This window comes from Balaenoptera physalus (genome assembly GCF_965194825.1).
Source record: "Balaenoptera physalus genome assembly, chromosome: 7".
Classification (NCBI taxonomy): Eukaryota; Metazoa; Chordata; class Mammalia; order Artiodactyla; family Balaenopteridae; genus Balaenoptera; species Balaenoptera physalus.
The window spans coordinates 37,536,954-37,553,800 of record NC_138886.1 but is presented as its reverse complement, the minus strand read 5'-3'; the positions used below and the strand labels follow the sequence as shown (position 1 = coordinate 37,553,800).

General features: G+C 47.2%; 2 protein-coding genes across 7 annotated transcripts in view; one reads left to right on the top strand and one right to left on the bottom strand.

The window, feature by feature from the left end:
- LOC309663854 (uncharacterized protein) overlaps positions 1-16,847 on the bottom strand; it is a 66,668-nt gene that overhangs the window by 14,760 nt on the left and 35,061 nt on the right. Inside the window, exon 2 of one of the 4 annotated variants that reach the window (XR_014265496.1) lies at positions 5,630-5,736. The exons of the other annotated variants lie outside the window; for them this stretch is intronic. The gene's annotated coding sequence lies outside the window, so the exon portion shown is untranslated. The remainder of the gene's footprint in view (positions 1-5,629; positions 5,737-16,847) is intronic. 4 annotated transcript variants of the gene reach the window in all.
- On the top strand, positions 3,715-14,722 carry PHF24 (PHD finger protein 24). Of its 3 annotated transcripts, none has more exons than XM_082468420.1 (7): positions 3,715-4,096; positions 4,732-4,917; positions 8,310-8,388; positions 8,685-8,890; positions 9,225-9,385; positions 9,691-9,786; positions 11,049-14,722. In XM_082468420.1, exons 1-7 carry the CDS (start codon positions 3,719-3,721, stop codon positions 11,080-11,082), a joined length of 1,140 nt encoding a protein of 379 aa, XP_082324546.1. In that variant the 5' UTR covers positions 3,715-3,718; the 3' UTR covers positions 11,083-14,722. The 3 variants fall into 3 exon arrangements, with proteins under 3 accessions (XP_082324546.1, XP_082324545.1, XP_082324547.1); XM_082468419.1 differs by having other exon boundaries at positions 10,114-14,722; XM_082468421.1 differs by having other exon boundaries at positions 3,868-4,096; positions 4,797-4,917; positions 10,114-14,722.

Sequence of the window (16,847 nt, the reverse complement as noted above, 5' to 3'; positions counted from 1 at the left end):
AAGAATCAACATTGTGAAAATGATCGTACTACCCAAAGCAATCTACAGATTCAATGCAATCCCTATCAAACTACCAATGGAATTTTTCACCGATCTAGAACAAAAAATTTCACAATTTGTATGGAAACACAAAAGACCCTGAATAGCCAAAGCAATCTTGAGAAAGAAAAACGGAGCTGGAGGAATCAGGCTCCCGGACTTCAGACTATACTACCAAGCCACAGTAATCAAGACAGTATGGTACTGGCACAAAAACAGAAATATAGATCAATGAAACAAGATGGAAAGCCCAGAGATAAACCCACGCACATATGGTCACCTTATCTTTGATAAAGGAGGAAAGAATATACAATGGAGAAAAGACAGTCTCTTCAATAAGTGGTGCTGGGAAAACTGGACAGCTACATGTAAAAGAATGAAATTAGAACACTCCCTAACACCATACACAAAAATAAACTCAAAATGGATTAAAGACCTAAATGTAAGGCCAGACACTATTAAATTCTTAGAGGAAAACATAGGCAGAACACTCTGACATAAATCACAGCAAGATCCTTTTTGACCCACCTCCTAGAGAAATGGAAATAAAAACAAAAATAAACAAATGGGACCTAATGAAATTTAAAAGCTTTTGCACAGGGACTTCCCTGGTGGCACAGTGGTTAAGAATCCGCCTGCCAATGCAGGGACGTGGGTTTGAGCCCTAGTCAGGGAAGATCCCACATGCCGAGGAGCAACGAAGCCCATGCGCCACAACTACTGAGCCCGCGTGCCACAACTACTGAAGCCCACGCACCTAGAGCCCATGCTCCGCAACAAAAGAGCCACCGCAATGAGAAGCCCGCACACCACAATGAGAAGCCCACGCACCACAATGAAGAGTAGCCCCCATCACCACAACTAGAGAAAGCCCTCACGCAGCAACAAAGACCCAATGCAGCCAAAAATAAATACATAAAATAAATGAATTTTAAAAAATAAATAAATAAATAAATAAATAAATAAAAGCTTTTGCACAGCAAAGGAAACCATAAAGAAGACGAAAAGACAACCCTCAGAATGGGAGAAAATATTTGCAAATGAAGCAGCTGACCAAGGATTAATCTCCAAAATTTACAAGCAGCTCATGCAGCTCAATATCAGAAAAACAAACAACCCAATCCAAAAATGGGCAGAAGACCTAAATAGACATTTCTCCAAAGGAGATATACAGATTGCCAACAAACACATGAAAGGATGCTCAACATCACTAATCATTAGAGAAATGCAAATCAAAACTACAGTGAGGTGTCACCCCACACCAGTCAGAATGGCCATCATTAAAAAATCTACAAACAAAAAATGCTGGAGAGGGTGTGGAGAAAAGGGAACCCTCTTGCACTGTTGGTGGGAATGTAAATTGATACAGCCACTATGGAGAACAGTATGGAGGTTCCTTAAAAAACTAAAAATAGAACTACCATACGACCCAGCCATCCCGCTATTGGGCGTATACCCTGAGAAAACCATAATTCAAAAAGAGTCATGTACCACAGTGTTCATTGAAGCTCTGTTTACAGTAGCCAGGACATGGAAGCAACCTAAGTGTCCATTGACAGATGAATGGATACGTAAGATGTGGCACATATATACCATGGAATATTACTCAGCCATGAAAAGAAACGAAATTGAGTTATTTGTAGTGAGGTGGATGGATCTAGAGTCTGTCATACAGAGTGAAGTAAGTCAGAAAGAGAAAAACAAATACCATATGCTAACATATATATATGGAATCTAAAAAAGAAAAAAAGGTTCTGAAGAACTTAGGGCCAGGACAGGAATAAAGACACAGATGTAGAGAATGGACTTGAGGACACGGGGAGGGGGAAGGGTAAGCTGGGACGAAGTGAGAGAGTGGCATGGACATATATACACTACCAAATGTGAAATAGATAGCTAGTGGGAAGCAGCCACATAGCACAGGGAGATCAGCTCGGTGCTCTGTGACCACCTAGAGGGGTGGGATAGGGAGGGTGGGAGGGAGATGCAAGAGGAAGGAGATATGAGGATATATGTATATGTATAGCTGATTGACTTTGTTATAAAGCAGAAACTAACGCACCATTGTAAAGCAATTATACTCCAGTAAAGATGTTAAAAAAAAAAGGATGTGCTAACTAACTTTATTGTGTTACACATTTCACAATATATTCATGTATCAAATCATCACATTTACAGTTTAAACTTAAACAATGTTATATGTCAATTATATCTCAGTAAAGCTGGGAAATAAATATAAAATTGCTCTCTTGCGCTTTACGCTTGATCCAATCAAGTTATCAATTTATTCCTAAATTTCTCTATTTCCATAGTATCAAATCAACTCAGTATCATTCTTGCTGCCACCAGTTCAGTTTAAACCCTCTACCTCTTGCCTGGACTATTATAGTAGCCTTCTAGTTGGTCTGAATCTCTCCTCCTTCCCTCTGTCACCTTTTTCCCCAAACAAACTGAGGATAACTTTCTACCCATCCTTCAGGGTCCACTCTGACTCCCAGTAATATGGTCTCACCTTCCTTTAGGCACTTCCAGCACTCTGTCTTACTCTTCTTTCAGTTCTGATCTTAAGTAGCTTGAGTGATGAGACTGTGTTCTCCCATCTTCTATTTCCAATGATGAGCAGTCGGTGCCTTGCATATAGTACCGTTCAATAAGCCTTGATTATGATGGATTGATAGCAAGGCTAAAATGGACTCTCTGCTCCACTTAGAACAAACATTCCCCAACTGAATGCCACTAAGACCCTTCAGGCTAGGAAATAGCAGACCAGCTTTGCAGTGTGCCATGTCATGCCCTCACTTTCCAATGCCCTGGTACTACAGAGGAAGAGCAAGAATAACATTCCTTTTTAACCTGTAAAGGATATGGACCTTTCTTGAACAGTTCTGAGAATCAAAGCAGAAAATGTGGCAGTGACATTAGTAAAGCCTTAGAAGTGTGAGAAGCACCTGAGAGCTTGTGATGGGCAGGTTGTCTGTGATAGACAAACAGACCCATAAACAGGCATAGCTACTAATTAGAAGGAGCAAAGGAGTGTGTGAGACCTTGACCACACGGATGAGGTGGTAGAGTTTCCTGAATGCCTAATTCAGGAGTCCTCTAAAAATAGGAGTTCATTCACTCTGACTCAAAAAGTAGGCGTTTGATATGGATTCTTGTGCACAGCACTTGTCAGAGGAGCATTCCTTCAGTCAGAAGTCTGAAATGTGTAGCTGTAGTCTTGCTTTATGCCTTGGGTCATCTTTGGGAGAGACTTGGGCTCTGGAGTCTCCTACTGTCTCAAAGTAGTGGAGGCCTGGGACCCCTAGACCTAATTGGCTTTGGGACAGGAAGGGAGACAGAGATACCATCTGACATTTGTAGAGTGCTTTCTAGTCTACACGCGCTGTTAAGCCCCTTTTCTGATGTTATCCTCATGATAGCCCTGTGAAGTGTGCTGAGCAGATCGCCCTCATTTTGTAGACAGGAAAACCAAAGTCACAGGGCCAGTCAGAAATAGAACCAAGGTCTTCTGACTCCTTAACAAGTGCTCTGTCCACCCCGCCATGCTACTGAGTTCCAGAAAAGGGAGAAGCTATTTAATAGCACTTGCCACTTAGGTGAATGGTTGAAACGAATTGCCCTAATATGGTCAGCCATTGGCTGAGTCTGGGCCCCTCTGCTTTCTGTCCACAGAGCCATGGGGGTGTTGATGTCCAAGCGGCAGACAGTGGAGCAGGTGCAGAAGGTGAGCCTGGCTGTGTCTGCCTTCAAGGATGGGCTGCGGGACAGGCCTTCCATCCGACGCACAGGTGAACTTTCAGGGTCTCACCGTGGCACGGTAGAGGGCTCTGTCCAGGAGGTGCAGGAAGAGAAAGAAGCAGAGGCAAGCACCCCAGCACTCCAAGAAGAGAGCAGTGTCAACCGTGCCGCCTGGGAGAGGCTCCGGGATGGGCGTGGAGTGGAGCCGGAGGAGTTTGACAGGACCAGTCATTTCACACCCCCTGCCTTCATCCGCCCCACCCGGAAGCTGGATGATGACAAGCCTCCAGATATCCGCTTGGAGCCCAGAGAGCCTGTGAGTGTCCAGTAAGGGCAGAATCCCGCAGTCTTAGACCTTCTGGGGATCAGGGAGCAGGACAGGGAGGCCTGGGTATGGTTGAAGTGAGACTCAAAACTAGAAGGATGGAGCTGAGTCTTTGAATTTCTTCCCCAAGAATAAAAATGTTACATCCTGGATTTGTCTTAGTGAAAGACTTGAGGAAATGGGTGATAAGGAATTATACCATGCCAGCCCTCCCACCTAAGGGATAATACTGTCCCCTGTAGGAGGCATTTGGAAATTTGGGGTGGGGGTAGGGGGAGTTCAGGAAGGTCACAAAACTGGGAGTTGCTCCTGGTATTTGGTGCCAAGAAAAACAGGGATGATAAGGGTCCTGCAATGCCTGGGACAATCTCTCACAACAGATTATTCTCTCCAAAAATGCTAGTAGCATCCCTGCTCAGAAACATGATCACAGAGACCTGAGCAGCTGGAAGAACCTACTGGTTCTTGTCTTCCAGAGAGAAAGCTCTATTGCCATAACATTGGCTTCAGTTCCTTTAGGCTGCTCCAGGGTCACTCAGCCCCAGGCAGGTAGCACTGTGCTTGGTGGCCTAGGATCTTGCTGCTGTGTTTATACATCCCTATACACTCCTGCCATCTTTCCCCAGGTTGTTAATGATGAGATGTGTGATGTCTGTGAGGTCTGGACAGCCGAGAGCCTCTTCCCGTGCAGGGTCTGCACCAGGGTCTTCCATGATGGCTGCCTGCGCCGCGTGGGCTACATCCAAGGAGACAGTGCCGCGGAGGTGACTGAGACGGCACACACGGAAACAGGCTGGAGCTGCCACTACTGTGTGAGCCTAGACTGCAAGGATGGTGGGCTCCTGCACTGCCAGAGATTTGGCACATTTCCTGGAGGCCCAGTCTTAGAACACTGGTTTCTAGGCAGTAACCTGAAGAGTATTCAGGTTCGGGTCACTAGAGTTAGGACAGACTTTCCTTACCTCAGTACTATTGACGTTTGGGGCACAATAATTCTTTGTTGAGCAGGCTGTGTGCGCTGTAGGGTGTTTAACAACATCCCTAGCCTCTACCCATTAGACGCCAGTAGCACCCACCCCCAGTTGTGACAACCCAAAATATCCCCAGATACTACCAAATGTATCGTGGGGGAATGAAATTGTTCCAATTGAGAACCACTGAGCTAGAGGACTGAATGGGTAGGACGAGACCTAATTATTCACAACGAATTCTGCTTGGAGCAGTACTTACTCTCTGTTAGTCTATAGTTGTCATTCATTGTATTCATCTGAAAAACCAACCTGAAATCCTAACCGGCTTGCTTCCAATAGGGATGGATTCCATCCAAGAAAAACATCTTAGTCCTAAGATTCTCACTTGGTCTTCTACCTAACTCTTAGGAGCATTTTTCTTCATCTCTGAAGCAATCATTTTGTGAATTAAGTAACAAAGGCCTGTTGATTCAGAACTTTGCAAATTATACATAAATGCCTCCCAAATTTTGAAAAGATTAAAAGCGAGATTCATATCCATTTCTCAGCACACCTGAAGAGAGTTCAAGTCTTGCTTTATTGATCTGTTGCCCTGCAGGTATCTTCATCCACTGATTTCAGAGTAAGGAGTATCTGCTGATCCCCTCTTCTTCCTACTGCCTAGGAGAAAGCAAAGGTGTGCCACTTTCTAACAAATAACACTTTCTCTATGGCTTGTCCATAAAATGAAGTATAGAACAGTTATTTCCAGTCACTTAAATACCTTCTCCCCAGCTGGAATATGCCACAGCAGAGCCTGCTCTACAGGCAATCTTCTCTAGTCACCACTCCTCCAAATGCTAGCCTTTTCACACTCACAGCAACTCTGCTTGGCAGTGTTCTGCTGATGTAGGACTGAGTGTCTCCTTCCTAAACCCTCAGGATTACACGGCTCCCTTCCTGGCTTTCTGTCACAGTCCTGCCTTCATTACCACCACTCTCCACCAGACCTTTTACAAAGCCTTCTTCCAAGCTCCTCCCTTTTCCTTCCTTCCCTTCACAGCCAAGCTTCTTGAAAGGACTTCATTATCTCCTTGTGGTTCTGCAACCACTTGTAATTCGGCTTCTGCATCCATCATTTTGCTGAATTAGCTTTTCTAAGGTCGCCAGTGACCTAATTGTCAAGTCCGGTGACCTTTTCTCAGGAATCTTTTACTTGATCTCTCTGACGTATTTAGCACTTCCTTACTGCCCCCTCTTTTCTTAGGGTATGAGTATTTTTGTGAGAATTATTACACAAAATACGGAAACCAGAGAAAATAGAAAATCAATAAAATTCCATCTGACTCGTATAACCACTGTTAACATTACCTCCTACATTGTACAACTCTCTTTTCTTGGCTTCCAGTACCCTCTACTGATTCTCTTCCCAGGTTCTTCTCTGACCATTCTTTCTTTCGTTTTTTTTTTTTTCAGATTTTTTTTTTTTTGATGTGGACCATTGTTTAAAGTCTTTATTAAATTTGTTACAATATTGCTTCTTTTTTATGTTTTGGTTTTTTGGCCACGAGGCACGTGGGGTCTTAGCTCCATGACCAGGGATGGAACCCACAACCCCCTGCACTGGAAGACAAAGTCTTAACCACTGGACCGCCAGGGAAGTCCCGACCATTCTTTCTAAGTGCCCTTAGTTTCTTGTCCCAGTCCTAAATGCTGGTGTTTCTCAGGGTTCTTTTCCCACTAGACTCTCTCTCTCTGGGTCTTCATCCACTTCGGTGGCTACTCCACCATCTAAATACCAATCATTCCCAAATCTGTGGGTCCAGACCTAAATTTCCTGTCTCCTGGACTTATATCCATCTTGATGTCTCACAGGTACTTCACACTCAACATGCCCCCAAATGAACTCATCTTTTTCCCCAAACCCATTCTCCCTCCCTTGTCTCTGTGAATAGTAATACCACCACCACCCCACAGTTACCAATCCCAACTCATTTCTCTCCCTCACCCCTCACGTCCAGTGAGTCAGCAGGTCCTATACACTCTATCTCCTAATCTCTCTCAAATCTCTCCCCTTTTCTTCATTCTCATGTCTTAGTTTAGCCACTTATCTTTTCTTTATTGCAACAATTACTTAAGTGCCCTCCATGCCTCCAGACTTTGCCCATCTAATCCATTCTCCACACAGCAGACAAAGAGCTGACCATGGCACTCCACACTTAAAAACCCTTCAGTGACTCCCATTTGCCCTCAGAAAAAAAGGCCCAATTTGAGGGGCTCAATAAAGGGCATTTGAAGCACTTCACAGTCAGGCTTCTGCCTACCTCCCCTCCCTTATCTTTTATCCCCACCCTAACCTCTCCCAAGACAGACACACACACATACTCTACATTCCAGCCATACTAAACATCTCACAGTGTTGTACACCATTGTGCCAAGCACATACTAGGTGCTCAAAAAGTGTTTATTGAAAGAATGGTTTGAGTTCTTCATGCAATTCACAAATGAATAGACATGAAATGTCTGCTCCTGTTCTTTACTGGTATTTTAGAGGGAAAATGATCTACTATAAAGAATATTCTGTAGTTTAAAGACTGTAAGACTGTAAATTAATGCTAACAAAATAACATATCAGTGCTCTTTTGGAATTAAAACTTCCCTGGCACCACAAAAAAAATTCATTTGGTTTTAGGAACTTTTTCATGATGGCATCTCTTTCAAAACCATTCTGGAGTTAAAGTGATACAACTTTAGGATTAAACAATTTTTAGCAATATGGAAACTGGAGTTAGAATTAAACTTTTTTAACTAAAATACTCTTTGAACACAGCCTAACACAGAAGCCAGATACATAAAATGGATAAAGATGGAGCTGCTCTGGTTGATGGAGCTAGGGATTGAGAACCCTGCCCACTTGCCCCCTTCTCCCTTGCAACAGCTTCCTAAGGCACCTCCAGGGAACCCCTAAGCTATCTCAGAGAATAATTCAAAAACCACTATTTTAGTAAAAGGGACTCAGAGCTGGAGCCAGGATATCTGGGTTCTGGGAAAGATCCTGCCCAGAGCTGGACAGCTCTGAGAAAGTCCTTTCCCCTTTCTGGGGCCTCAGTCTCCTTGACTGTGAATGAGAGGCTGGGATTAGATGATCCAATAATTGCCTTCCAGCTGAAATACTATTTCCATCCTTCTTGATCCTTGGCCTTTCTTTCTTACTGGCCAACATGGCCACTGACTTAGCTCTTCCTCTTTTTCAGAACAACCTCAACTTGCTGCTAACTGAGGAAGAAATGTACAGCCTCACAGAGACCTTTCAGCAGTGTAAAGTTATCCCCGGTAAGGCTGGATGGTACTGCCCATGGAGAGAGCCAGGCAGATTTCTTCTTCATACTTTCTAGGATGAACCATGAAAGGAGTATTCCGGAATTTGTGGGGCAAGGGCATAAATGGGGCCGTGTTTGCAAGCTGTTGGCCCACCACTGGCCACAGCCTGAGTTATCCTGGCTATGGAGACAAAGACTGGATGAGAGCTGTGGGTGGTGGGGCTCTGGAGGGTACCCTAGCGGTGAGTGCAGGTACTCCAGAGGCTGCGGAAAGGGTGGGCATGGCTAGCACGGGGTGCCTCCCCACAGACTGCTCCCTGACGCTGGATGATTTCCTGCGCTACCGCCACCAAACGGCGAAGCGAGGGGACGGTGACAGGGCTCTAAGTGAGGAGCAAGAGGAGCAGGCAGCCCGCCAGTTTGCAGCCCTGGACCCTGAACACCGAGGACACATAGAGTGGCCTGATTTCTTGTCCCATGAGTCCCTCCTACTTCTACAGCAATTACGTCCCCAGGTAAGGGCCAGCTGGGGGTAAACGTCCGTGGGATGCTGGGTGACAGAGACCAGGGAAACATGCCAGGCAGGTTGGAGGAGCACTGGGTACTCTCTGAGCAGGAAAGGGCTCAGGTTCCATCCAGTGACAGGTGATCCAGTGCTTAGGCTGGGGAAACTGCCCAAGGAAGATTGATTAGTACTGGACCCCACTGCAAATGTTGGTGTTACCAGAAACGCTCTGGGCAGCTTCAGAGGGAGGGTGCAGAGGTGATAATGGAGGTAAGATTCTCTGTGGCTTGACCGTTTACAAAATATTTTCACCTCCAGGTCTTACTATATCTCTTCTTCCCCAGAACTCTCTGTTAAGGCTTCTGACAGTCAAGGAGCGGGAGCGAGCCCGGGCCACTTTCCTGGCCCGGGGCAGCGGCAGCGCTATCAGTGAGGCAGAGTGCCGCCGTGCCCAGCACTCTTGGTTCTGCAAACGCCCCCCAGATGCTTCCTCCTGCAGTGTCAGGTCCGCTCCCTACCAATCCCTGCCCCTCCTCCTTTCTCCATGCCAAATGGCCCTTGGTATGAAAGGTACCTACCTCCCTGTTCCTCCTGCCAGTTTCTCCAAGAGCCAGAAGATCCTCCTGTGCTTTACACAGTGGGCAGTGACTCCTACTGGCCAAGGCGTAGAGCAGCCTCTGCTCCAAACTCCGTCGCCCCATGTCAGAAAAGCCTGGACAAGCACATCCAGAGCTTTGGGTTCACCAGAATGTGGAAGGGGCTGGACCTTTCAGTGTCCCACTCCTAACCACATGTCCTTGTGCCCAACAGCGTCAGCCATGTGGGTCCCATAGCAGACAGCAGCCCAGCCAGCAGCAGCAGCAAGAGTCAGGACAAGGCCCCGCTGCCCACAGAGCCTGAGTCCAGGTGAGTGACACCTCCTCACCTGGCTGTCTACACCCCTGACCCCTACACACACACAAGTAAGATTGGGTGTTACCCGCCGTCACCCCAAAACAGCAAATGCCCACCCCAGAAACCAGACTTCAAGAGTACACATTTGACCCCAGATCCATAGGGCCAGTGAGCTGGTCTGTCACCCTGGAAGCACAGCCTGCCATCACCATGTCACGCACAAGCCAGGGCTTCCCTGAGTTTTGCCCACCTTAAGCCATGCTGCCACTGGGAGCAGGTCTCATGAGCCTCCAGGCTCAGCAACCAGCCTCACAAACCTGTTCTTTGCTTCCACTCCAGATTTGTGGACTGGCCTACCTTCCTGCAGGAGAATGTCGTCTACATCTTGGCTGCTCGCCCCAACAGTGCAGCCATTCACCTGAAACCCCCAGGATAGCATGGAGCAGAAAAGCTCAGTTTGGGGACAGTGGCATTCTCTCCCTCCTTTACTTTCTCCCTTCCCCCACCAACCTCTGGTACTGAGACTTATGGGGATGGAGCACTGGTCACATCTCAGTTTGTCACTAAGCTTTATGGCACTGAAATCAACATTCCCATCACAACAGAGACAGTAAATGCATTGCCACAGGGAGAAGCCCTGGGAGCTGTGGCAGTATCTGCTCCTGGACCACCCCCTGCCCTCACACCGTAGACTGGACCTGCCACTGCACACGTATATGTGTGCACACACATGCACACATACACACATGCCTAGCTGTCCACGCCGGCAGAGACCTGGTTCTTTTTGGTTGAAGAAGGACCAAAGTTCTTTCGTGAAGCCCTTGGTATAAACGAGGGGGTCTCTACTCAGCCCTTCTATTGGCCAGTTCTGATTCACAGTAGATCAGTCTCTGGCCAAGTGATTCTTAATAAGGGGGCATATCAGACTCACATACTCTCCTAGAGATGCCGACAGGCTCCCTCTTCCCACACTGAAAATCCCTTCTGTGGTGAGCCACTGTTCCGGTAGGTGTGTGCTATGTCCCTCAGGTGGGGTGGGGAAATGGTTGAAAACCACCACTGCACTTATTATTTATTTATTATTTATTTAAATTCCAATTCCTGGTGACAGAGAAGGCAGCTAGTCTGTGGAGTCCTAATTAGAAAAGGGAAGGCAGCCCCTCCCAGGGACCCAGAATTCTAGGAACCTCTCAGCCAGGTCATTCAAGTCCAAAAGTCTTATTTAACAGAACAGTCCAAAACCACGGTGAGCCATCCTGGCCCCTGTTTTTTAGGTGGGTGCTCATGGCCCAGAGCCCAGGGGCCTGAATGGAACAGGTATGATGGCAAGAGTCACAGCCCTCTGGGTTAAGTGCTTCACCCAAGTCGGCTACCACAGAGACCCAAAGCCTGAGCTCCAATGAGGACAAGGCCTGGATGGAAGAGGAGAGAAGAAGGCTCATGCTTTTCCGTTCTTCCAGCTCAGCTCAACTGCAGACCTAGAAAAGTGTGCCATGGTATGGAGTACAGAGCCAGCCTTTTTCATAGCCCAAGAAAGAGCAACTCCACAGAAGCCCTCAAAAGGGATTCCTTTCAAACCACCTGACAATGAGGATAAGACACTGGAGCTAAGAAGAGGATTTGCATCTCAACTCTCTTGAACAGAGAAAGTCCCAGCAAAGCCTCACAGAAGGAAGAGGTGTTCCCTTCTCCCTGTTACTGAGATATGGCCTGAGTTGCTGCTTTTCCCCATTGCTCACTACATGTCCTTCCCCACCAGCTTAGGGCCTGGACCTGGCATGGGAAGACTTTGGGGGCAAGGAGAGGCTGCCACAAGGCCACCAAGCCTGGCCTCCCAGCCCCAGCTGTCCTTCCTAAGTTGTCATTAAATTCCCCAATCAGTGTATGTTACAGGTAAGCACAGGCCCTGGAGTTCAAGTTTCTGTTTCCAAGCTAATGGCTTAGGTTAGCCAGTTCTGACGACCAAGTTATTTGAGAGGGGGTTGGCTCAGTCATGCAGAAGTTAACACAACCCCATTGCTCGAGGCACTTCTACAGAAGAAGCAGCATACAGCTCAGTGCTGCTCCGAGGAAAGCAGGGAGCTGTAACCTGGGGCATGGTAAGAGCACTATATGGTCTCCTCCCTTAGAGCCTGACCTAGAAGCCAGGTAAGAGGCTTCTGAGGTTGGACTATTTAGGACTGAAAGGAAGCATACAGAAGATGAACTGGGTTCATGTGTATGGCTCCGAACATTTCAAAAACCCCAGTTCTTTGTAAATACTCCATAGCCATACTCCCAAGACTAATCAGTAGGAGGGGCCATTATTCAGTCCAGCCAAAAAAAGAAAAAAAAACAAAGGAAGAAATAGAAAGCACATGACTTTTGGGCCCAAAGACTGCATCGGAAGCAGCCAGCCCTAGGGTTTTGCGCTGAGATTAAAGCACATTAAGCACAAGGGCTTTTGCTTACTCTCCTGGCAAATCACCTTCTATGTCAACGGCCTTGGGCTGCTTGATCTCACGGACAGGGCATTTTGAGTAAAAACAAGCTCTGGGCTTTGAGAACTCGGTAGCTTTTTCTCCTGCCTCGTCATCAATCAAAAGGATTGGCAGTCCATCTTCTTGTTCCCCGATCCTTCACAGACCAAGGCGATGCCTACCTCTCTGGAGCTGCAGCTTCTAGCTTTCTGTGGGTGAGTGGTAAAGACTGGGGGCCACTCGATCAGGCCAGCTCTATACCAGGGCCTGGCAAAGCAGACCCCAGAGTTCTTCCACAACAGGATCTGGCCCATTTGGGATCACCCTCTCCCTATTCCAGGGCGGCAAGCTTCCTCAGTGGGGGCGTGCTGCAAAGGGTCCAGGGGACGTTGCCCTCAGCAAAGGATAGAGTGCCCAGTCACAAGAATCCTAGGAAGCAGAAAAGCACAGAGAAGCAACCAGCCTCTTCTCCATAGGCATCTAGCTTTTTACCAAAGGAGAGGTTCCATTGCTCCCTCAGTCAAGAGTTGCAGAAGCTCTACCCCAAGCCCCTTTCTGAGATCTCCCTTTGCAGTGTCCTAATCCACGGAGCCCCTCTCCAGTACATATGGACATGTTCAAACTTTTATAAACGTAGTGAAGCCAATTTCCTTTCCTTTTCAAGCCCTTTCATCATTGTGACTGTCTGAAATTCTGCCAAGTACAGAAATTAGCGACTGACTCTAATAAGAGTATGAGAAAATGTTTCAGTCTTTTCTTCTTGGCTGCCCAAAATTGCAGAGATCAGTTCTTTTCCCAAGCACCACCCACCCCACCCCCCCAGCCAAGGGAGGCTGAGGTTACACAGATGCTCCTCTGAAGACTACTTGCCCTAAGTCTGTTTTTCACCCAGAATTCCTCTTTTCCATGCTCAGATTTAAAGACAGGGGCATTTGATGACACGATGGAGCTTCAGGGACACAGGGTCAGCTGAGGCAATAGCTGTGGCCATGTAGCCTCTTTAGGTCTGCTCCGTGGCTTCCTCTCCTGAGATCAGCCTTCCCCAATAGATTCAGGCTCTGCTCTTTTGAGCAATGGGCCCTTTTGATCCCAGGGATGGCGCAGTTTCCTTACTCCTAGGTACTGACCCCTTTCAAGAGCTCTTCCTTTGAGGACAGCCACGGCTGAAGCTATGAGCATGTTGCCTCTTTCTGTCCGCAGCCTAAGCAACTGTGGCTGCAGGCCAGACACTGGCCTTTCTGGCCCTGGTGCTCCCTATGGCATGTCACCCTGGCCTTGTTAGAGTGGCCAAATATAGGGGTCCCCCATTCCTATCAACAGTATGGGAAGCACAGAATCAAACCACCTGGGAAGAGGGCACCTCTCTGGGGGGTGGGCTCAGGATTGTGCCTAGGCCTCTAAGCCTCAACCTCAACCACTGCATGTCTCGTGGCTTCAGTAAAGCTGGTGCAAGAAGCCCTAAAGGCAAAAGGGAAGCTCAGAAGAAGCTGTATGGCAGGGTCACAGGCCAGCCATGACCACCACGGAGCCAAGAGTAACTTTCAGACAGGACTGGTGGCAGGCTCTAGTGATCCTGCAGGCATGTCCCCTTTAAACCAGCAGAGTAAAGGCAGATACATACTTGGAGTTTAAAAGGCAAAACAACATTGATGCCAGAATTTCAGGACATCCAGGCAGCACCTGTAACCGTAAACCCTTTTTACCCCTCTATTTACAGTGGAATAAAATTGCTGCTTTCTCCATGCCTCTTAGTTTGAATTGCCCAGAATCTCTCTCTGGGCCCTTAGCTACAGCCCAGACAACAGAGTTCTCCTTGACTGGGGGATAGTAATGCATCCTGCCTGCTGCCGACAGCCCACGCTGGAGTGGGGTGGGACTGGGCATTTTCTCTGCTGTTGCTTTTCTGCTGCCACTGCTTTTAGCAACCTTGAATGGAAAGAAAATGAACAGGTTACAGAATCTCCAGTAGACCCCACTAGCATGAAGGAAAAACTTTCTTCCCTCTGGGCCAAATGCCCTGATGACCCAGATCATGGAGAGGGTGTCAGGTCTGCTCAGGCCAGTGACTAAGAAGCCCAATCACATTCTGGTTTGTATAGCATGGGTTGGCATGACCACAGATAAGAACATCAATGTATAAGTAGCAAGGCCTTTCCATATCCATGGTGAAACGAAGGCCATCAAGCCTAGCCTCCTATAAGAGATGGCCTCTGATCTGTCTCCCCGCCAAACACAGGCTTGTGAGAAGGGCTCTGAGAGCGCTCAAGTAACAATGGAGGATCCAATGGCCTCTGGTCCCTTATGCCCTTCCTATGTGCTTTTCTGCGGAAGGTAACTTGACAGTAAGCTGAGGGGAACATCCTCAAGCCCTGTCTTCCCATCACTACAGCTGCATGCTCCTCCCCATGGCTCAGCCTTCACTCCAGAAGGAGCTGATGTTCCCAGAGGCTGGGCACAGTGGGAATCATAATAAAAAGATTGTGATGCTATTTTGGCTTCTTGTTTCCTGTTGTTTCGGGCACCTACCAAGTTTCTGTTCGGTTTCCTATCATCGGCCAATTCCTGAGTCTAAAATAGGAGCAGCTGTGGCCTCCAAGGAACCCATAAGATAGGTGGGGGTGGGAGGAGGCAGGGGCTCCACCATGGACAAGGAGGAGATGAGGGCACTGAAGAGAAGAGCCAAAGTTTTTGAAGAAATTAAGGAAAAGGTAAGCCCTCCAAGCCTGTCTGCTATGTATTGCCCCCAAACACACACCAAGGGCCAGCTTTAGACATTTTTCCCTTCCCAGTTTTTGCTGAGCTACAAAGTAGGGAAGCTAGTTGGCTGTTTTCTCCGGGTCTTCTGGGCTGTCCTTGGTCTGAGTTTCCTTCCCATCTTTGCAAATTGTTTTAATGTGATATGGTAGGGCTGGGTAAACTAAGGTCTGGAGAAGCTTTCAGAGGACTATGAAATCCCCATTCATCCCTTTTGCCTGGTATGAACAGAGCCAGTACATGTAGACGGGAAAGCATCTCTAGACTGTGGATCAGAGGCAGATAGATATTCTACCTCAAAACCATAGGAGCCCCAAATACAAATATGGTTAACCCCTGAGGGACCAGAGGCCATTCAGTTGCATGCGTCCACTTACATGCAGATTTTTTTCAATAAATAGGTACAACAGTACCACACAGTCCTCAGTTGGTTGAATCCACAGATGTGGAACCGGGGATACAGAGACCCAGCTATAAAAGCTACAAGAGGATTTTTGCAGCGGGTGCATTGGCACCCCTAATTCCCACATTGTTCAAGAGCCAAATGTAATTACTAATATTTTTGAGCACTTACTATGCACTGGGCAATTCTAAGTGCTTTGCATAAACTAATTAATCTTCAAAACAACCCTACGTGATTTGTATTACAGATGAGAAAGTGAGGAACCGAGAGGCTGAGAATTTCTCAAGGTTCCACAGTCACACAGCTAGGAAGCAGGGGAACCAGGTAGTCTGGCTTCAGTGCCCACGCTCTCAACTACTTTATTGTGCTGCCTGTCAAAGTACACCTCAAAGAAAGATGCTGTGTGGTCCAGCACCTCCTGTTTCCACACCCAGGGAATAGGCATACACAGATAGCCAGACCTGTAGCCCATGTCAGAGGATTTCTTACCACCTGCACAACTCACCCCCTTCACAAAGACTCCCACACCCTTCCCGGAATTTTCCCACAAAGGAGGTCCATCAGGCTCAGAAACACCTTAATAACATCCTACACGTCCCTTTTCCTTATCTCCAGGCTCAGTGAAGCCAAGTATTGGGACAGAAGAAGAGGCATAAAAGCTGGACCTCTGTGAACCTTAATGACAAGCAAGGTTTCCCCACCCTCATTCGGGCAGTCCTGACTGGAACTTCAGAGCCTCCCAGCACTGTTCCTGCTACCAACTGCCACTTGTTTCCATGGTTGGCTGGAACCTCAGTTCCACAAAAACTTCCACCGACCCTGACTTTCCCTAGAGATAAAGAGGAGTGCACTTGAGTCAGAGAAGGGCAGTGGTTGCTAAATTTGCTAAATATGGAGTAATTAGTGTTCTCTCTCCCATCCCACTCATAGGGTTACTTGGAGTTTGGCCTTGCAAAACCTCAGTTTCCTCATCTGTAAAAATCTGGAAAACAGTTCATTTTGTATGCTTCCTGGGCTGATAGTTGAGTGAGGACAGAATAAATCTGGTAAGAGGAAAGAGCTTGGTACACTGTAAGGCACTGAGTGAGTAGCAAGAATTTCTGGCCCCACCTGAAGGCTGTGTGTGTATCATCTTCCACCCACCCACAGTCCCAGGCATAGCCGGGGGAACTTCCATTGGCCTCTGTCCACAGTGCTGAAGTCACAGCCAAGCCAGCTGGGGATCTTCAGTCCCTCTTTTTCTTTTTTTTTTTTTTTTGGCAATATACTAATTTATCCATATATACATTCACTTTACATTATTACATTTTAATATTCATCAAAAACAAAAACATGGAACGCTTCATGAATTTGCATGTCATCCTTGTGCAGAGGCCATGCTAATCTTCTCTGTAATGTTCCAGTTTTAGTATATGTGCTGCTAAAGTGAGCACTTGAGTCCCTCCTTGTCCCATCTA